This window comes from Prunus mume, linkage group LG2 (assembly GCF_029339155.1).
Source record: "Prunus mume cultivar Tortuosa linkage group LG2, ASM2933915v1, whole genome shotgun sequence".
NCBI classification, from domain to species: Eukaryota; Viridiplantae; Streptophyta; class Magnoliopsida; order Rosales; family Rosaceae; genus Prunus; species Prunus mume.
Genome location: NC_142699.1, coordinates 19,217,590 through 19,239,212, shown reverse-complemented (window position 1 = coordinate 19,239,212; position 21,623 = coordinate 19,217,590). Strand labels below are relative to the sequence as shown.

At 38.0% G+C, this 21,623-nt stretch overlaps 4 protein-coding genes and 1 pseudogene across 6 annotated transcripts; 4 read left to right on the top strand and 1 right to left on the bottom strand.

Annotated features, from left to right (window-relative positions):
• The first annotated feature begins 441 nt into the window (after positions 1-441).
• On the top strand, positions 442-3,832 carry LOC148919787 (rhamnogalacturonan I rhamnosyltransferase 1-like; annotated as a pseudogene). Its single transcript, XR_016124272.1, has 7 exons — positions 442-1,027; positions 1,122-1,189; positions 2,084-2,172; positions 2,260-2,425; positions 2,512-2,801; positions 2,928-3,132; positions 3,215-3,832. The product of XR_016124272.1 is annotated as a rhamnogalacturonan I rhamnosyltransferase 1-like (transcript).
• A 1,492-nt stretch (positions 3,833-5,324) lies between these two features.
• Positions 5,325-7,250, top strand: LOC103342093 (rhamnogalacturonan I rhamnosyltransferase 1-like). Its single transcript, XM_089044434.1, has 7 exons — positions 5,325-5,483; positions 5,587-5,675; positions 5,788-5,953; positions 6,056-6,345; positions 6,423-6,627; positions 6,719-6,876; positions 6,956-7,250. Exons 1-7 carry the CDS (start codon positions 5,442-5,444, stop codon positions 7,248-7,250), a joined length of 1,245 nt encoding a protein of 414 aa, XP_088900560.1. The 5' UTR covers positions 5,325-5,441.
• A 217-nt stretch (positions 7,251-7,467) lies between these two features.
• On the bottom strand, positions 7,468-11,075 carry BIM2 (BES1-interacting Myc-like protein 2). Of its 2 annotated transcripts, XM_089046275.1 has the most exons (8): positions 10,923-11,075; positions 10,582-10,741; positions 10,301-10,385; positions 9,724-9,793; positions 9,518-9,613; positions 8,576-9,000; positions 8,298-8,427; positions 7,468-7,973 (listed from the first exon to the last, which is right to left on the bottom strand). In XM_089046275.1, the coding sequence occupies exons 2-8, from the start codon at positions 10,679-10,681 to the stop codon at positions 7,872-7,874; spliced, it is 1,008 nt and encodes a 335-aa protein (XP_088902401.1). In that variant the 5' UTR covers positions 10,682-10,741; positions 10,923-11,075; the 3' UTR covers positions 7,468-7,871. The 2 variants fall into 2 exon arrangements, with proteins under 2 accessions (XP_088902401.1, XP_088902400.1); XM_089046274.1 differs by having other exon boundaries at positions 10,582-11,043.
• A 3,017-nt stretch (positions 11,076-14,092) lies between these two features.
• Positions 14,093-15,357, top strand: LOC103342092 (ribosome-inactivating protein alpha-trichosanthin-like). Its single transcript, XM_008245659.3, has one exon. It carries the CDS (start codon positions 14,191-14,193, stop codon positions 15,103-15,105), a length of 915 nt encoding a protein of 304 aa, XP_008243881.2. The 5' UTR covers positions 14,093-14,190; the 3' UTR covers positions 15,106-15,357.
• A 4,680-nt stretch (positions 15,358-20,037) lies between these two features.
• On the top strand, positions 20,038-21,411 carry LOC103342010 (ribosome-inactivating protein alpha-trichosanthin-like). Its single transcript, XM_089046741.1, has one exon. It carries the CDS (start codon positions 20,165-20,167, stop codon positions 21,077-21,079), a length of 915 nt encoding a protein of 304 aa, XP_088902867.1. The 5' UTR covers positions 20,038-20,164; the 3' UTR covers positions 21,080-21,411.
• Positions 21,412-21,623: the final 212 nt, after the last annotated feature.

Genomic DNA, 21,623 nt, shown 5'->3' with positions numbered 1-21,623 from the left:
TTTTCTTCAGGTTGAAATTATTGTCAAAAGGGACCCATAACGAGTGTGCTATGTCTCTGTCTCAAATGTTGAATCCCTAGAGAGTCCGATATTACACGTTTTGAATGTGTAAAGATGACCAAATTGCATGTAAAATACAATCAACTGGAAAGGAGGTGTTGGTCCAAATGTTCAAGATTGAAAAACTGGGTTTTGATTGCGCAAACGTAACAATGAAAATTGACACCACCTTATTACCTGTGTTACTATTTGTTTTCAATCATAAATTTGGGCACATAACTATTGGTGGTTGCAATTTCCCCTGTTTTTTTTGTTGAGCAATATTAATGGTTATATTGCAAGGTTCCTGTTTTTTCATTTATGCCTCAAGCAAAATAACAGAAAAATAGAAAGAATGAATGAATGAAAATGTCAAATTAATTCCTCAATAAATCATAACCCTCTAATTTCCTTCTTTAAAAGTGTTACGTCTTAGACTCTTGCAGCTCACTCACTTCTAAACGTACATTGTCCTGAGTTTAACTTTGAGCCAAACCCAACATTGCATCTGTTCTTCTGATTTAAAGTACATTCAGAAACATATATATGTTCTTTTGTGAGACATACAACAATACTATATCTATATCCTAAACTAATTATCATATACTTGTATATCCACTATATCAAAGTTTTCAGGAAATGGATAAAAAGGATGACCCGAAGGACCACAAATTCGGGGAGGTGAAGAAGGAGAAGCCGTTAAACAGTAAGATCAGGTACTCGAGGTACACCGCAGCCATCAAAGCTGAAGTGTTGAAGGGTTTGATTGCTGGAGGGGTCAAAGCTGAAAAGTTGAAGACTTTTATAAATTGGAGTATAAAAAACGAGAAGCTAAAGAGTTTAGTGATTTCTAGGACACGACTGGCGCGGCTGAAATTGTGGGCGGCGCGAGCCACAACCGTGCTGCTACTGTGGGCTATAGCAATGCAGCTCAAGGCAGGAGAGAACTTGCTGCCATGGATATCTAAAAGCTCTTTTCCACCACAAAGTATGGTAGCCTTCTCATGCATGGCATGCATATGCTTCACCATACTATCATTTTCTCTGAAAATGAAACCTTTTTGTTTGTGATTATTTTTCAGGGGTTTATGAGAACAATGGATATTTGATTGTTTCATCCAATGGAGGACTAAATCAGATGCGATCTGGTGTAAGTAATTACTTTGGTCTTCATAAATTAAATTTGACCATTAATTAATTTAATCTTTGTTACCATTGCTGTATATGCAGATAGGAGTGGCATTTTAAACCGAAAAACCGAAAAATCGCAAAAACCAACCGACAATTTACCGCAATGAAACCGCAATCGCGGTAAACCGAACCGCATTTGCGGTATTAAGAACCGAACCGCATTTGCGGTTGCGGTTGCGGTATTTGATTTTCAAAACTTGCGGTTACCGCAAACCGCAAAGTATAGCCATACGGATGATGAAGTTGAATTTTATAAGGAAATGGAACATATGACAACTTGTAAGTAATTAGTTTATTTATACTAATGTTATTTATGCTTCTTCTTATAATAAAATGTACTACACTATGTTGTTTTATTTGTAAATAACATTGGTGCTCAAACAACACAACGGGGTTCTTCAAATCCACTCACCACTAACACTTGAGTTTGTAACTTTAGTTTGTACCATTGGTGCATTGCATTTTCCTTTTAGTTTGTAACTTTAATTAACTTTGAATTGAATTTTTCTTTTTTGTTGTAACTTTAATTCATTTTGTTTTGCATTTTCCTTTTGGTTTATAACTTTAAAGGATTTGGAATTGGAATGCTTGAGAAGTTGATGAGATTGTGAATTTATATATGTTTGAGAAATTGAGGTTGTGAATTTATATTTTTGTGAATGCTTGAGAACTCGCGGTTTTAAACTGCTAATTCGCGGTAACCGACCGCATTTTTGCGGTTTACCGCAATGCGGTAAACCGCAAAACGCGGTCGGTTTGCGGTTTCAAAAATCACCAAACCGCAAATAGTCGGTCGGTTTGTGGTTTGAGTAAAAATTCGCGGTTATCGAACCGCAACCACCCCTATATGCAGATATGTGACATGGTAGCTATTGCAAGATATATGAATGTCACGCTTATAGTTCCTGAATTGGATAATACCTCCTTCTGGAACGACCACAGGTGAGGCTATAGCTAAGCTATAGCTGCAGCTTCATCTTAATTATATACAATATATATGCTAACCAATTAATTAATTATATATGGCAGTCAATTAGAAGACATATTTGATGTGGATTATTTCATTGCATCATTGAGAGACGAGGTTCGGATATTGAAAGAATTGCCTCCTGAGCAGAAGAAAAAAGTGGAATTAGAATCCCTTTATTCCATGCCCCCCATTAGTTGGTCTAACATGACAAACTACTATAACACGGTTGCTCGCTCTCTCTCTCTCTCTCTCTCTCTCTCTCTCTCTGTGTTTAAATATTAATTGTGTTACATGCTTACTTAACTACACAGATCATTCCTCGCATGAAAACATACGAAATTGTGCACTTCACTAAAACTGATGCTAGGCTTGCCAATAATGGGATTCCTGGAGAGGTTCAAAAGCTCCGGTGCCGAGCAAATTACCAAGCTCTGAGATTTGCTCCTCCAATTGAGGAACTTGGCAAGAAAATCGTTCGGATTCTCAGGGAAAGAGGCCCTTTCTTGGTCCTTCATCTCAGATATGAAATGGACATGGTAGCATTCTCCGGCTGTACTGAAGGTTGCAATGAAGAAGAGATTGAAGAGACCACCAAAATGCGGTAACTGATTAATATACATACTGTACATCATCTTAAAAATTCCTCTTGTCATGCAGTTTGGCATGTTACCTTGTCAGATTGTCAATATGAACCATGGATTAAGTAAATTCTTTTTATATATGTAAGATATGCATACCCCTGGTGGAAAGAGAAGGAAATAGATTCAGAGAAGAAAAGGAAAGCAGGATTGTGCCCTTTAACCCCTGAGGAAACTGCACTAGCGTTGAGGGCACTTGACATTGATCCTAATATCCAAGTCTATATTGCTGCTGTAGACATATACAGGGCTGAGAGGAGAATGGCACCTCTGAAAGAAGCTTTCCCAAACTTGGTAATTAAACTTCATTTTATTGCTAATTCATTTCAATTCATATGTAATTTTGGTAATGAAAACTTGGTTTCTAACTAAACAGGTGAAAAAGAAGACATTGGTGGAAGCATCAGATCTTGTGCCCTCCAAAACCATTCAAACCAAATGGCAGCATTGGATTATTATGTGGCGATAGACAGTGACATTTTTGTGCCAACATATGGAGGCAACATGGCAAAAGTAGTGGAAGGGCACAGAAGATACTTGGGGTACAAGAAAACCATTCTTCTAGACAGAAGGGTTCTGGTTGATCTGATAGACCAGTACAACAATGGAACTCTGAGCTGGAACCAATTCTCAGTTAGAGTGAAGGCTGCTCATGCCGACCGCATGGGAAACCCTACTACAAGATCGGAGGTTCCAGGAAAACCCAAAGAAGAAGATTACTTCTATACAAACCCTCAGGAGTGTTTGCCACTTGTTAATGATGAAGATATGAACCAAGAAGACTAGTAATATTTCTCAATGTAATATTTTGTGTTGTGATAAAAAAATTTCTTTACCTTTCAATTTCATGGGGGTAAGTTGGGATTAATTTAGGGGATACTTCGAGGGGCGGGGGATTCAAATGTATTTTTACAAGTACTATATTTTACTGCAAAATTCTGAATGCAGGGGAATCAAATTGTAAGAGATTCATGCAAAGCACAATTAAGTGAAGATTTGATCCAAGTTTTCTTCGAAATTTATAAAGTTTTGCATTCTTCATTTTTGATGATGAGGAAATTAAGTTTTTGTTTTAAGGATGATGTGTCAACTTTAAATCCTTTGGATTAACTTGTAATGAAGTGTCGTATGGATGGAAAAAGTCAAGCATATTCTAACAGAGAAAATCCAAGCATGAGATCCAAATATATGATTTGGTACTTACATACATACATTGAAAGCTTCTCTGCTGCCTTGGAACTTTGAAGTTTAAGTATTCAAATTGTAGAGAGTAAAATTTTGTGGAAATCCAATCCAACCTCATCCTAAACTCAGCATTAGAGCCCAAATCATCTAAGCTATCTGTGAGCCGTGTAATCTGTTGGCAGATCAATTATTAAATAAAACAGAGTATTTTACTATTTTCATTATTTTCGAGATATTTTCTACTATTATTTAGTATTTCTGTATGGAGAATCAACAAGAATATTATTTATAATAGGTAAGTCATGTCCCTTTAATCATATTACTTCAGCAAAGGTAATTCCTTATTAATGCATTGTCATTTTCAGTTAATTATTACATTTATTATTAAAATCCCCATTTTTATTTTCAAAAAGAGTCAGAGAATGGTCTTATTTTTTGCACCAAACCATAGAAATATCATTGATAAAAGTTGAAAGGCTTGATTACAATAGCCATACACTTAAACCCATATTTGTTTGCTCCCAGCAATATGATATTGATGACTCGATGTATACTAGTTTATGAAAATATGATTGTCGAACAATTATTGTTGTGCATTTGATCTCTATTGGCAAATTGAATGGTGATGCCAATTGGGTTACATTTGGCTGCAAATGGCTGATGGATGACTTGTTCTTCATTTGCTTTCAGGCCTAAATAATGGTAATGAATAATCCGAACTCTCAACATTTATGAGAGCGTAAAATAGAAACCAAGTACACGTCTTCCCTTTAAAAGCAACAATATACAAACAAGCTGTTTGGAAAAACCACCTCAAAAACCAACCTCAAAATTTCCATCTTTTATATTTTCCGTTTAGAATTTGTCATTACAACAAAAGCGTACGTGTTTTTGTTTCTTGTACATGCATAGTATTGTGTGGTGGAGAGACGGACAAAATAAAAGTGGCAGGTTTTGAAGAGTCTGAGTTTGGAGAGGCAAAGGTGAAGCAGTATAAAATGGAGCACTATCTGAATCACTTTGGAGGAATCAAAGTGGACAGAATTGTAGGAGTGTTCAATTTCAAAGAGGAGAGGCTAACGAGCTTGATCATTGCGCAGCCGAAATTATGCAGACTCAAGCTCTTTGCCTTTGCTGCCACAACCATTTGCTTCTCTCTGTCTGTGCAGTGCAGTTGAGCACGCTCAGCGATATCATGAAGCCCCGGGTCTTGATGTTCCGCTCTAACTCTCAGCCTATTACTCCGCCACAACCACAAACAACTGAAACTGAAAGTGAGTCCACAACTTGCTCCTAAAGTTAGGAATCTTTGTTGCCAGCCGTTAATTAGTTTGATATACATTGTTGGCCGGTTCTCTGATATCTTCACCATCTTAATAATTAAAATTCTAGGGGATTATGAGAATAATGGATTTCTGATGGTCTCATCAAATGGAGGGTTGAATCAAATGCGAGCTGGTGTGAGTGATTTTATACTTTTATACTGATATCTCAGTCTCAATTTGCATATTTATACTTGAAAATTCAAGTAATGCATGCATGCCCGTAAAATCTACACTGCAGATTTGTGACATGGTAGCTATTGCAAGGTTTATGAATGTCACACTTATAGTTCCAGAGTTGGATAATACCTCCTTCTGGAATGATCGCAGGTAAGTCGAATTTAAAAACTCTGCCCTCTTATCTTTAACCTGAAGAACCTAAATTAACATATAGATTATCAAGTTCATTAAATTTGACTAAGATAAATACTTAACATGGCAGTCGGTTTGAGGACAAATTTGATGTGGATTACTTCATATCATCGCTGAGAGATGAGGTTCGGATATTGAAAGTTCTGCCTCATGACCAGATCAGGAGAGTAGAGATAGCTACTCTCTATTCCATGCCACCTGCTAGTTGGTCTAACATGTCATATTACGACCATGTGGTTGGTTCCTAATTCCTGTTTAAGTATAATTAATCATGGTCATTTTGTGTTACCAAACTTAATGTTATGATTAATCTTTGGATGTAATCTAAGTGTAAACAGATTCTTCCTCGGATAAAGAAGTATGGAGTTCTGCATTTTACTAAAACTGATGCCAGGCTTGCAAATAATGGGATTCCAAAAGAGGTTCAAGAACTGCGGTGCAAAGCGAATTACAAGGCTCTGAGATTCACTCCTCCCATTGAGGAATTGGGGAAGAAGATTGTTAGGATTCTGAGGGAAAAGGGTCCATTCTTAGTTCTTCATCTGAGATATGAAATGGACATGTTGGCATTTTCTGGTTGCACTGAGGGTTGCAATGACAAAGATATTGAAGAATTGACAAATATGAGGTGAGAGACCACCAATCTTAACTTCAAGCTCATATTTATGAATAAAATTCAATTTTTGCATGTTATATGCCCAATAGGTTTGCTTATCCATGGTGGAAAGAGAAAATAATAGATTCTGAAAAGAAAAGAAGAGCTGGGTCATGCCCTTTAACTCCTGAGGAAACTGCCCTTGCGTTGAGGGCATTGGATATTGATCCCGGCATCCAAGTTTACACCGCCGCAGGCGATATATATGGAGGAGAAAGGAGAATGGCATCTCTGAGATTAGCCTTTCCCCATATGGTTAGTTGCTTGAACCTTAAGAAACAAGTTGTGGTATAACTATTATATAAGCGTACGTGCATGAAATGTGTTATTGTTGTGTGTGAAACAGGTTAAAAAGGAATCATTGCTTAGAGCCTCAGACCTTGAGCCCTTCCGCAAACATACGAACCAAATGGCGGCATTAGATTACATTGTGTCACTGGAAAGTGACATCTTTGTTCCTACTTATGGAGGAAACATGGCAAGAGTTGTTGAAGGCCATAGAAGGTATCTACATATATGTTGTCAAAAGTTTATTCATTACTTGTATTAATTTCTTTCTCACTAACAATTTATATAAGTACAGGTCCTTGGGATTCAGGACAACAATTCGTGTAGACAGAATGCTTCTGGTGGACTTGATAGACCAGTACAAGAACGGAACTCTGAGCTGGGATGAATTTTCCCAGGCAGTGAAAACAGGACATGCCGATCGCATGGGCATCCCAACTCAAAGATTGGAGATTCCTGGCAAGCCCAAGGAGGAAGAAAATTTCTATAACAACCCAGAGGAATGTTTGCCACCAATTCCCCAAAAAACCAAAAAGTCCGTAAATATTTACATGTTACATGTGCCATTAGATTCCACTCCCCATGATTAATGTAAAAGAATTTTTGCTTTATTTCCCTTTGGTTGGGATTAGAAGAGGGGACTGGGATGTTTTCTTTTCCTTTTATTAAAGCAATTTTGCTATCCAAATACTCAAAGTCAAAAGTGTAAGGTCATTCACAGAAAAGCTGAAGGTTCCTTGCACTGCAGGTTCTTCACAATGAAGATAGTTTCATCAGTAAATTCAATGACTGAAAAACACAAACAGATGATGAACTCCAAAGAGACAAAATTCTTGCCACTTAAATCAAGCACTTAATACAAGCATGCCGTGTCCTGAATGTTTGCTCTAAACCAATAATGCCCCGGACACAAACTACCAACTCAATTACCAAGAAATCGGCCCTGAGTGGCTCCATTACATTAGAAATAATTATGTACGATACAGCTAAATTACGGGTAATGGGATCCCCTAAGATGGGTTACTTAAAGAAATCTATAAATTACGGAAACGGCTCTAAACATGAGTTCAATGAAATAGTGTTTTAAATTTTTTAAATAAAAAAAACATACCACCCCATGTACACTAAGAAGATGACACTATGACATCCCAAATCATAATAAAAGAGTAAAATCTGGGAGAAATCGAGACAGAGAAAACCCCACACTAGTTTTATGTCTTCATGCGCTTATGAGCTTGATCTGAGTCCTCTCCACTGCCAGCATCCCTAAAATGTGCCACTGTTTGATTGCTTGAATGGGGAATCTCATGATCCTGGAAAGTAGTGATCAAACTATAAGATTATCCAGAATGAGAGGTTGACAGATCCATAAGAATGGATGAAAAGAGAGTTGCAATTTAAACTAAACAGACCCACATGCTTTTAGAAAGATGGCTAATGGAGAGAGTTTTCAGGGCAGTGGAAGAAAAGAAAACAAAAGAATATACTATTCCAGTTCTTCAGAATAAAATTTACTTGCCATTTCTTTTGGCAACCAGGAGAATAAAGAATTCAGGTGCTTTACAGGTAGAAGAACCCAAACCCTGCTTACCTACCACCTCCACCATAAGAACAAAACTCAAATACCTAATATGTACCTTAGAAGCAGGTGTTCCAGAGGATAGCCCTCGGTTCACACGATTTCCAAGATCAATCTGCACTGAGACACTAGCCTGTGACAGATCAACACCAGCACTCTGCAGTGCTTCATTCAGAGAGTTTAATAACCTGTTCATCATCAATTTAATGCCCATTACCATCTTATAACGTAGGACATAAGCTATATAAAAACCTTTCAGTATATAACAGAAATTTCATAAATTTTTTTATTGTTTACCAAAACCATAAGTCCTATAGATATAGCATGAGTACCCACCCTTGTGAGTAAACACTTGAGATGCTTATTGTGCCACCTTCAATTGTCAGCTCCTCCTGTTGATTCAGTGCATCAATAGCACTAGTGGGGGGGCACTGAGTTGATTGGGCATCAGAAACTGGTCCCTGAAGAGGATGGGCAAGTATACCATCACTTCTGACAGGGGCAGTCATGTTAACCGGCAGAGGCATAGGCAGAGGAATTGCCTTGTTCACTATCTCAGGTTGCCGATCCATAATTTTGGAAGCAACATCCCTGCTAGGATCAGATTCTACTGGATTCTGTGTGCTATTTGCAAGCATGTTCGGGGTGATGGAAATGCTATTTTCATCAAATTTTCCAGGGAAAGGTGACACTGCGCCAGTATCATTCTTTCCGGCCTGAGGATGACCCACAAAACTCTGCACACGCCAGTGACTATTTCTCTGTTTCACGCAGGGTAGGGTGTAAGCATGTTAGATCAAGAAGTATCTTAAACAGGAAATTAAGTGTCATTTTTATACAGAAGCTATCCTCATTGTGCCAGAAAACATGCATCAGAAGCAGCTTAATATAATTCCACCTTATCAGCAATTGAGCCCATTCCATAGTTACCCAATAACTCAACACATTATGCAATGAATCAGTGACAACACCTCCAAAAAGAAAAAAGAAAAAAAAGTTATCACAACTGTTGAGCTCAAGACAAGGCATTAATGTTTCCGTACTCTTGTAAAGCTTTATGGTTTTTATGCAGGAAAACAAGCAATTAGATCCTCTCTAAACCCTAACACCCAAACAAAACAAAGATCCCCTGTTGTTCAGGATAGTATAATCGCATAGATCAATCCTAGTTCTAAAGAACGCACATATACAGCAATTTAACACCTGGCTTTGAGCATACAGGTGGACATAGGACCTTAACACCAAGACTACATAAGTGGGCAAAAGTCAGAACATTACCCACGGCATTAACTTTGTGGGCTCAGGACTCCACCCCTGGTATGAACCTTCATACTTGTGGACTTTTTCTTGTAAATATTGGACATACTCAATCACCTGCCAAAAAAAAAAAAAAAAAGTGATAACCCAGGAACTACGCTTAAGTACTGTGCTTGTAAAACAAGTTTAACAAATTACACAGTTTATCCACACACAAACAACAGTACCTCGAGCAGGAATGATGCCGTATCTCTTTTTTGATCACTATGGGGTATTAAATCTCTCAATATCTGGAATCTGTAAGAAAAAGATTAAGCTCCCTCAAGCTCTATTGACAATCAATCATACATTTCTTGTTAAAGCAACTCATACAGTGCACTACCAATTCTTAACATCAGAACTTCAACATCCATGATGTAACCACCATGTGGCACGTCAACACTCCACAACAAATGGATGAATTCCCCCTTGAATAAAAGAAAACCATGCAAGCTTCAAACTTTTTCTACTTTTTAGAACATGAACCACTCAAGCAATTGACTTGTTAAACAAAAACATTTATAATCACAGGAAAACAAGTAAATGGTTAAATTGGCATCATCCGCCAAGCAGAATTACCATCCGTACAAACATCAGAAACACTTCCTAACTAATAACACCAACTAATTGTTGAATGATGAGAAGTGCGCAATGATCTAAGAATATACCGCCGGCCCCGCCCTTTCTGTTTCGAAGCAATTACCCCTTGGCCAGAGTAAATTTCAAATGAGAATTTGATGGAAAGCAAATGCAAATAAAGCATACCTCTCGTTGATCTTGCTCCTCCTTCGCTGCTCCGTGACTGAATGTTTCGATCGTATAGCACTAGCCTTATCGTTGTTCTTGGCATCTGGTTTGCATGATCCAAATTCCGAATTTCAAATTACAAACTAGCCTTATCGTTGTCCTCTCAAAACATATGAAGATGAAATCTTTTGGGCCGAATTACAATTGCCAAAGCAGTAAAGCTTAAAAACATATCGATGGATCTACAAATACGAAATACCCATGTGTAAAAAGAAGGTGGGTAAAGATAAAAAGGTCACCTTTGCTGTTGGAATTGGAAGAAGGGCCCTCTTTTCTGGAGCCAAATTCCTCGTCGTCGTAGTCATCCTCCTCCTGATTGCCTTTGGCTGCGGTTCTCATCCTCCTTCTATGTGAATTGAGATGGGCCTGGATTTATATTCCAAGATTTTCTGCACGAATCTGAAAAGTACCCCAGATAAGAAGAAAATCTCAGAAATGTCAACACCCAAAGGTGCAATTGGAGATTTGAGGAGACTGAGAGTGTGCTTTTTGGATGGTTGATTGAGAATTGAAGTTGGATGAGGAATTTGAGTTTGGGTGTATTTGTTGTTTTTCCGACTGAGCATGAGCAAGGCAGCACCTGTGTACGTTTAATTAAGGCAGCAGCAGCAGCAGCAGCTTACACTGCTGTTTCTGTTTGGGCTCTCTTCCTTGTGACCTGTGTGTGTCACCATGACTCGTCTGCGCGAACTTGATGGAGTGAGACTACCATGTGGGTGGCCTCACGTGCTTCCCGTGAGGTCACTTAATTCGCGTTTCTTTTTTCTTTTTCTTTTTGGGGTATTATTGCCAACGATGTAATGAACGACTAACAATTCACATGTGTTGTTTAAGAAAAATGAATAAATAAATACTTCCACAGAACAGAATATATATATGGTGATTTTCTACTACAATAATATTAAATATATAAACTTAGTACACTAAATTTATATAATTTGTAAATAAATTAGATGTAAAATGAATCCACAAATGAAATACTACCACATCAGTTAGTATCTTGTTTCAACCTGCCATTAACCTAATGAGTTATTAATTCAATTCAATCTTATACGCTAAACGTGGTCTAAAATTACCTTTTTTATTATTATATAACAATGATTATTTAATTCGTTGTTACTTACTCGTGTCAACCACTAATGTTGAATTTAACAAGTATATGTGCTGTGTTTTCTGTTTTCAGGAGAATATAAAGATATGATGATTTGGGCTGCTCAATTCTCTTGCAAACGACTTCCTCTACTGTTAGCAACAGGCCTTAATTTGTACTCATTGGGTTCGATATTCTTGTGTAGTTTTTTTACTGTTTGGGCTTTGGGCGAAGCCTCACTTTTCACAGGGAGATTAGAATGATAAGGGTTTTAATGAGGAGAAATTTTTATATGTTCCGGTTATAATGAGAAGTCCCTTAATAGCCGACCTCCTCATTACAACCCTCAACATTTATAGAAGCTCCGTGGAAGTGCAATTGGTGGATCTCCGTCATCCATGGAAGTGCCATGGAGATTAAGAAGAGGGCATAAGAAACGAAAGGACGTGCTTTCTATGTGCCTACATATATTCCCATAAACTACACCCACGTACGTTCCTACGTTCTTTGCTTTGCATTCTGCTCCTAATTTCCTAATTCCGATGCTGCGCTATTATATTACCTCAATCACTCCGAAACCTCATCTTCTTCCCAGATTGGTTCACATAAAAGATGGAGCCTGCATTCTAGTGACACCTGGAGGCACGAGTCCCCACTCATCCCGCCACGTGGCACGCATCTACCGGTGCATGCCCCTCTCGAGCTAATTAAGATTAGCTTCGCAATGGTGGATGAATGAATGAATGAACGAATATATGATCTTTCTGTTCTTCAACATAATCTCGACTTGATCGATTGGATTTCTTCCTAGTTTCATGGCCCTCTAAACACAAATTAACACTTTTTTAACGTTTAATATTTTCACTGGAAAATTGTGTTTAAACTTCCAAATCATTAGTTTCAATGCCTCGTGTGGTTTCAGAGAATAAATATTTAATCTCCTCCATAATCTTCTTGTTTCAACAAGTGGTGAAGTTGTGGGCAAAGGCATGCGCCTGTGTTGCTCTCTCCATCTTCCTCATAGTTTGCATCCCCTTTTTGATCCTTGTGCTTCTACCCTTCTTCACTTCTTTTCTATGGGCACTTTTTCTTTGTAAGATCTTGTGTTTTTTCAGATTGTGCCCGCAATTTAGATTTCTAGAAACGAAAATATTCTTCAATTACTTGTCATGCACTGCAACAAAATTTATAGGCAGCAGAAGCAGCACATCCCATTTCGAGTGTGATTATAATCACAAGATTAATAATAATGATAATGAGTTAATAGCCAAGTCTCTTGAGGATAAGCAGGAGAGCGTTGACTTGGATCCCTCTGAGCTTCCATGTCTCTATGAATCTGATTTTGATATTGAAGAAGATCATCAAGAGATCAACTGCGAAAGAAGGGTCAAGGAAGGGACGGGTCGTATTCGCACTTACCAGAAGGAAGGCTCATGGCAAGTTGTGGTTTCAAAGCCTGCCCTGAGCAACAAGAGAGAGCCTCAATCGGTATGCGTGTGTTTAATAATATACAAATATATTCTGTCTCAGTGATAATTTCGTGTTGTGATTAACTTCCCAATTAAATATTGTTTTGTTTTAATTCGTTTGGAAACAGTTCTATGATGTTTTGTCGTTTTGGAAATGCAAGGAGAAAGGGCAGGAGACATAGAGGGAAAAATCCGACATCTCATCTCTTGTGTAAAGATTGTATAGCTGGCTAGGACTTGTTGTCTTTTTTGACATTGTGCAGTAATGTTTAATGGATCTCCACCTTTCGTGATTGTTTTCCATTTGGACTCTTCCTGCCCTTTCTTAATCACTGCGTTTCCCTAATTCTTCTAATCAAGCTCTGGCAGTCATATAGACATAATCCAAGTCTCAGGAGATTGTACACAAGTCAACATTACTTTTTGAAAACAAACTACAAACGCGTGACAAAGATAGACACAACTGACAAACACACGTCTTCAGTGAATTGAATAGTCTTTGTTAATGAAAGAAGAAGTCTGAATGAATGAATCTATTTGATTAAGTTCAGAACGAACTTTTCCGTTAAAACTATTAGCAACATATTATTTTTTTTCTCATGGACTAGGAAGTTCATAAGAGGCCTTCTTCTGTATTCTTTTTAAAAGATTGAGTGTGATTGATTTCAGATCGAGCTAAAAATTTGAGAAACATATCATACCTGCCACTCGTTTAGTGTAAGAACTTAATGTGACCCAATTATTTATTGATTTCCAATTAAACACAAAATTTTAAAAATATCATAATATAATGAGAAAAGTTATTTGGTAAATTCAACCTTACAACTTTATGATTTGTCTAAATTTTAAAATGAGCCGTCGACCTCTAGACATCTTCTGGGCTGGGGCTGACTGAAACTTTTGGACCCAAAACATCGAAATCATAATTTTCTCCCCTTGAACGCCATCTTTTACGTCAATTTGATATTTTAAAGTTGTTATTGGTTAATGTTAAATTTCACGATATTATTGTCTAATATATAGATAAGGATGACTTGGCTTGCGTTTCAACACGGGCTGCACTATATTAACGGGTCAAGTCAAAGTCCAACAAGGCTGCAGCAAGCCGAAGTCGTCTGCATAGCTTCTGATACTTTTCCACCAAGAATGGTATTGTATCGATCCATTATTTCACTATATATATATGCATCGATATCACTGCTACTCATCTAATTAATCTCTCAAAAATAACAAGGATATATAGTTTTAGCTAGCTTCAATATATTTGCCTTGTTCTTGCTGCTCTTAAAATGGCACTATCCTTCTCCACTAAGAACACAAACCCCCAGAAATACCGCGACTTCATAGAATCTCTACGACAACGACTCACAGCCGGACGACCTAACTCACACGGTATACCGGTGCTGCCTCGAAGAGAAGATGTGCCGGACGCACAGCGCTTTCTTCTTCTCGATCTCACAAACTCTGGAAACAATACCATCAGGCTCGCAATCGATGTGGTGAACGCTTACGTGGTGGGTTATGCTGCAGGTGGCCGATCCTACTTTCTTAAAGAAAATGCTCTTGACAATCCGCCTCCAATCCACACCTTGTTCCACGACACCACTCGGATGCCTCCTCTGGACTTCGACGGCACCTACACCGGGCTTTCGCGAGCTGCGCAAGAAGCAGTGAAACGGAATATAGCACGTGATCGTGCTCGTAACCCAGCAGTGGCAGGTCTGCATAAGGATACACCTATTCTTGAGCGGATACCTCTGGGACGCAATGAACTAGATGACGCCATCAACCTGTTGAGCTTGGCACCATCCCAATCCGACCAAGCTGTAGGGTTTATAGTGGTAATTCAGATGATCTGCGAAGCGGCAAGGTTTCGGTTCATTGAGGGTCTACTCCGCAATAGTATGAAGGATGTCTACGATCCCATTATACCAGGCCTTGCAATTCGGAGCCTGGAAACCCATTGGTCTGATCTCTCTGAAGAGATCCAGAGGGTTCCTGCCAATCAAACACAATTCCAGAAGGCTGTTGTGCTCCATAATATCAGAAATGAACGCGTTGAAGTACGCAGTGTTGACTCAGACGTTGTTCGGGGTGTCGCTATGCTGCTCTACGACCGAAACCAAAATGCCAATCCTGGACCTTCAGCGAAAAAGCCTCTGTTAAAGAATCTAAAGCCTCACATCGGAAAACCCACAAAATAAATATAATGAGTGGTTTGCTTATAGTTGTGGACAACATTGGTGTTATTAGTAATGGACCGTAGTGTGCGTCTCTTTGAAATACGTTGTCGTCATGGATATTACTTCAACTTACTTAGTTGTACCCCAGCTTTATATATGTGTTTTGTACCTCTGTTGTTTGCTTGTACTCTTCCGTTTTGAGAGGTGTGCAAGTCGATTGTCATGTGTAATCTATAAAATAAAGCAAGGTTAACTTTTGTTCTTCAATATAAACCTGTTCTCCATCGATTGGATTTGGATTTGCCTGCTTTTGATTCTTGTGTTTCTACCTTTCTTCACTGCTTTTTTATGGGCACTTTTTCTTTGTAAGATCTTGTGTTTTTTCAGATTGTGCACCCATTTTATAGATTTCTAGAAATGAAAATTATATATTGTTGAGTTACTCGTCATCTACTGCAACAAAACTAATATGCGGCAGCGGCACATCCAATTCCAAGTGTGATCTTCATCATCCTCATCATCACAAGATTATTATAGGCAAAGCTCTTGAGGATAAGCTGGAGAGCGTTGACTTGAATCCCCCTGTATGAATCTGATTTTGATATTGAAGAGATCAAAGGCAAGAAAGGGGTCAAATTTGCATGTATGAGGAGGAAGGGTCGTGGCAAGTTCTGGTTTCAAAGTCTGCCCTGCGCGTATGTTTAATATACAATATTCGATATCTCACCTATTAATTTTCCATTTTCTGATTTATTTTGATACAGTTCTATGATGTTTTGTCGCTTTGGATAAGCAAGGAGAAAGGAGAGGAGCCATAGAAGAAAAAATTCAACACATCTTTTGTATTGTAAAGCTGGCTAGGACAGCTGTTTTTTCTTGGTCTCCTCCTCGCCTTTCTTAATCGGCCTTTTACCTAATTCTTCTACTTAGCCCATGTAAATATCTATTATATATATTTTTAGGTTGTAAACAGAATTTAGAGATGGGGGTAAAAATAGCAATGGTCAACCATATATATATTCACATGTAAAAGCAGCTTATACAAACTTTGTAGGGAACCCCCAATTACATACAAATTCAAAAAAAAAAAAAAAAGAAGCAAAAGAGCCTTTCATTTCATCACTTGATTAATTGAACCGAACTTTGTGTGCTGAAGAGAAATGCTTTGCCGCGGCAACCATGGTCGCCTCTGTCCCTGAACTGGTTGATACAGACGTTTCCCTCCTTGCATTTCCACCTTTACCAGCTGATGAGGAGACAAAGAAGAAAGACCTGATCCATGAACCCAATACTGTTGGGCCTCCACCGTCTCTTTTGTCCTTGATCACCATCTTATTGCCTATTGAGTTTTTTCGACTTGCAATATATAAATCGGAGGAACAGCAACAGAATTCCTAGAGCAGAAAAAAAGAAATAACAGAACCAGAGTTTATGATTAATGAGGTTTTGTTTGGAAACAGCAGTAGCTTCAAACTTGCTTTCTTGAGTATTATTAAACCCATCCGTGCCCTTTTATAATTTCCAGTTACGTGATGGTCACGTTCAACCAGTATAAATTTGACTCGATTGGGTTCAGAAGAGAGGAGAGGAAAGATCCCAACAAAGGGGTAGATTTTGACGTTTGCTTGTAGACCAAGTCTTAGAAATATATTTTATTGTGAACCAAAATCTTCGGAACTATGTATCTTGGCACCTATGGGTCATATATTCTTTTTAGCTCGCATGCAAGGCAAGATCAAGTACAGCTGGCAGTCGAACATATGTTATAGAACTAATTAATGAAAATCCTCTGTAGATTATACATAAGTCAACATCACTTTAGAAAACCAGGTGAAAACGTGTTAACAAGAAGACACAAACTAGCCACTCGTTTTGAGAAATTGACGAGCAATTGCTATCATATGAAATTGCATATAGTTCCAGATTAAGTTAAGAACGAATTCTCGAGTTAAACATGATTTTTCTTTGTTATAGTTTTTTTAAAATACAAATGATAGTCTAAATTACTTTAAATTAATTTAATTTACAGAAAGGAAAATTCTGAGGCTAGGCTTAAGTACTTGCACCCATGCCCCAAATCCACTGTACCTTTCGGCTCAAGGCTTCAGTTAGGGATTGGACCCCCTCAACTTTAAAATGGGTCGTCAAAATCACAATTTTGCCCCTCTTGCAAGGGAGTAGAGTGGAGTCAAATTATGGTTCTTTAGTTAAAATTTAGCTAAAATCACATAAAAATTATTTTAGGAGCTCTCTATAAAATTTGAACTTTAATCATCCCTAGTTTAGAGAGTCATAAATACTATAATTATTTTTTAATTCAATATGATTGGTCCATCTCTATAAAAAAAAAAAAAAAAAGAATAGTTAGTATTAATTAAAAGTTTAAACAATGCATAAAACAAAGCAGTATTAAATTAGAGGGAGCCATTATGAGTCATTTCTATCTCTTCAGATTTAGGAGCTCATAGAGATCTCCTTATTTTAGAAGATGAATAGAGAGCATGGTTGAAGTTGTATTTTTCCAATTCCTTTCTAAAATTTGTTTAAGAAGGTGGTTTAGGGAGTCCATTGTGGATACTCTAAATAAAATAAAATAAAACCAAACATAGACATCCATAAAAAATAAAAATAAATCAATCAATGCCATATGTTATTTGAATTTCATATTTAAGCGCTATTTTTATTTCATATTTATGTGCTTTGCCTTTTTTCCCTATTTTAATCCAATTATCCAAACATGAGACATTGCAAGCTAGCAACATTGGATGCACTTCTCTGCTTCATTAAATCATAAGGTTTGTTGAAGCATCCTCATGTCCTGTGCATGAAGGTTCACCCGTTATTCTTTTGGTCAGTAAAAGAATCCATTTAGATTTAAGAGAAGGAATTCAAGAAACCAATTCACCATAATGATTCTTACTTCATTCATTAGTTGCTAAAAAAGCATGATGATATTGCAGTCAACATATTATTCCAACAAACAACAAGAAGCATGCCTTCTTAGATGATCAATCACAAAAAAAACATACATCAAGAATATAATTTGGTGAAAAGGAATTCATCAATGAAATCTGAAAATTCATAAACTTAAAATATCATAATAATAATGGAGTAATCTAAGGCTTCAAACTAAGCCCTACAAGCTTAGCAACTGAAAATATAAATAGAAACATATAAATTAAAAGAAGTACGTAGAGATTTGTGCCCACAAGTTCCCCTTTCGTCTTGCCTGCTTGGTTACTTTCCTCCCCCTCCTTAGATTCGTTAGAGAGTGTATGAAGAGAGAGAGAGAGAGAGAGAGAGAGAGAGAGCATCTTCCTCCTTGTCCAGCAAGCCCATCATCATACAATCAATCTCAAGTTGTAGGAATATGTTTGTCACCCTCGTTTGGCACAAATACTAGCATATTTATATTTCACATTTTGGTTATTATTAAGCTTTATTAGCCCACCATCATTGACATACCAATAACTAATCAAACCAGCATGCCCTAACTTCATTACCAAGGTATCTATCTCGACCATTAACATTCTATTCTTGTCACAACAATCAACCTAATCTACTTTCCGTTGACATAATAGTTTCCCATTGCTGATGTCCAAAGTTGGTCATAACTTAGATAGATGTGAAGTTATGGATAATATATGAAGGCGAGGACCTTGAGCATGTGTATGTGCCTTAGAAGGTTAGTGGATAATGAAGGCCTTCGGCATGTTATTGGATAGTGAAGGCCTTTGGAAGGTTATTGCCTTCGGCACGTTGTGACAGTCAACATAAGTAAAGTAAGATAAGCATGCATAAGATAGATATATCTGGTTCACCCAAATGATAGGTTATGTCCACGGAAAATGATGTTCTTATTATAATAATAGTTGTTTACACAGTACAAGGGGTTATACCCAAAGAAAAGGAAAGAAGGGAGAGAGCCTAAGGCTTAAGGTCCAAGGCCCAAGATGATGATCCTTTCCTAAATGGAGATTGGTCTCCTTCTATAAGTGAAGGAGAGTCTCCACCTCTTTTAGTATTTCAGATATGAGACTCTTGACACTGCCTCTAGTTGCGATTTGTGGCAAAAGCTTCCTTGACTAAGGCGATGACCTCTAAAGTATGGCACGTAACTGATCTTGCTAAGCTAGTTGCTTGGTTAGTCATGGTATCAACGCCCATTATTTCACAACCATAGTACATTCGAATAGAAACAAGATCAAATTGACCTACAAGATAGAGGCCACAAATGATGTACTAATATTGGACCACATTATCAAAAGCATTAAAGTATACATAGCATTCAATTCTTCTCATTGTAGGACCACATACAAAATGTCAAAGTTTCTTTGAACAAAGACTGGATATATATATATATATACAGAGAGAGAGAGAGAGAGAGAGAGAGAGAGAGAGAGAGAGAGAGAGAGAGAGAGAGAGAGAGCATTCATACCACAACACTTTGGCCTCATTAAAGCATTCATACATTGTCTTCACATGACACCAAACTCCAATTTCAACCAGATTTACTGTCCAAACCTTCAGATTTAGTTTTCAGATTGCTCGATTAAATCTTCTCTCAACTCTTTAGTCTATGTATGAATTCCAGCCAATCAAACTAAACCCAACAATAAGTTTTTGGCCAAAATCACTTTGTGGTTTTCATATCTTTTCTTTTCTTTCGCCAAAAGAAAAGAATAGAAAAGAAACTCAGAATCAGAATCAATCAATGCAAGCTGTGTTCCACAATTCTCATTCGAGATAAATTCTTGGGTGGTAAGATAAGATCACTCAAATAAAATTATTCGGTGTTGTTTCTAATCATTACTTTATTTTTATCTTCTGAAATAAAATTAGAAAGGAAAAAAGAAAACAAAGAGACTTATCCAACAACGTTGACTTAGTCAGCTCAGATGTTAGCCAAGCAAGCTGTCATTGGCCTCTCTACTGTTGTATAAAAGCTGATACACACATGACACTAGTGTATTGTTGCATCGATATCACTGCTACTCATCTAATTGATCTCTCAAAAATAACAAGGATATATATTTTTAGCTAGCTTCAATATATTTGCCTTGTTCTTGCTGCTCTTAAAATGGCACTATCCTTCTCCACTAAGAACACAAACCCCCAGAAATACCGCGACTTCATAGAATCTCTACGACAACGACTCACAGCCGGACGACCTAAATCACACGATATACCGGTGCTGCCTCGAAGAGAAGATGTGCCGGACGTGCAGCGCTTTCTTCTTCTCGATCTCACAAACTCTGGAAACAATACCATCAGGCTCGCAATCGATGTGGTGAACGCTTACGTGGTGGGTTATGCTGCAGGTGGCCGATCCTACTTTCTTAAAGAAAATGCTCGTGACAATCCGCCTCCAATCCACACCTTGTTCCGCGACACCACTCGGATGCCTCCTCTGGACTTCGACGGCACCTACACCGGACTTTCGCGAGCTGCGCAAGAAGCAGTGAAACGGAATATAGCACGTGATCGTGCTCGTAACCCAGCAGTGGCAGGTCTGCATAAGGATACACCTATTCTTGAGCGGATACCTCTGGGACGCAATGAACTAGATGACGCCATCAACCTGTTGAGCTTGGCACCATCCCAATCCGACCAAGCTATAGGGTTTATAGTGGTAATTCAGATGGTCTGCGAAGCGGCAAGGTTTCGGTTCATTGAGGGTCTACTCCGCAATAGTATGAAGGATGTCTACGATCCCACTATACCAGGCCCTGCAACTCGGAGCCTGGAAACCCATTGGTCTGATCTCTCTGAAGAGATCCAGAGGGTTCCGGCCAATCAAACACAATTCCAGAAGGCTGTTGTGCTCCATAATATCAGAAATGAACGCGTTGAAGTACGCAGTGTTGACTCAGACGTTGTTCGGGGTGTCGCTATGCTGCTCTACGACCGAAACCAAAATGCCAATCCTGGACCTTCAGCGAAAAAGCCTCTATTAAAGAATCAAAAGCCTCACATCGGAAAACCCACAAAATAAATATAATGAGTGGTTCCGGTAGGATGTGCTTATAGTTGTGGACAATATCAGTGTTATTAGTAATGAATCGGTAGTGTGCGTCTCTTTGAAATACGTTGTCCTCGTGGATATTACTTCAACTTAGTTGTACCCCAGCTTTATATATGTGTTCTGTACCTCTGTTCTTTGCTTGTACTCTTCCGTTTTCAGAGGTGTACCCCAGCTTTATATAGTTGTACCCCAACTTAGAGGTGTGCAAGTCGATTGTCATGTGTAATCTATACAATAAAGCAAGGTTAACTTCTGTTCTTCAATATAAACCTGTTCTCCATCGATTGGATTTTCCTGCTTTTGATTCTTGTGTTTCTACCTTTCTTCGCTGCTTTTTTATGGGCACTTTTCTTCGTAAGATCTTGTGTTTTTTCAGATTGTGCACCCATTTTATAGATTTTTAGAAATGAAAATTATATATTGTTGAGTTACTTGTCATCTACTGCAACAAAACTAATATGCAGCAGCGGCACATCCAATTCCAAGTGTGATCTTCATCATCCTCATCATAAGA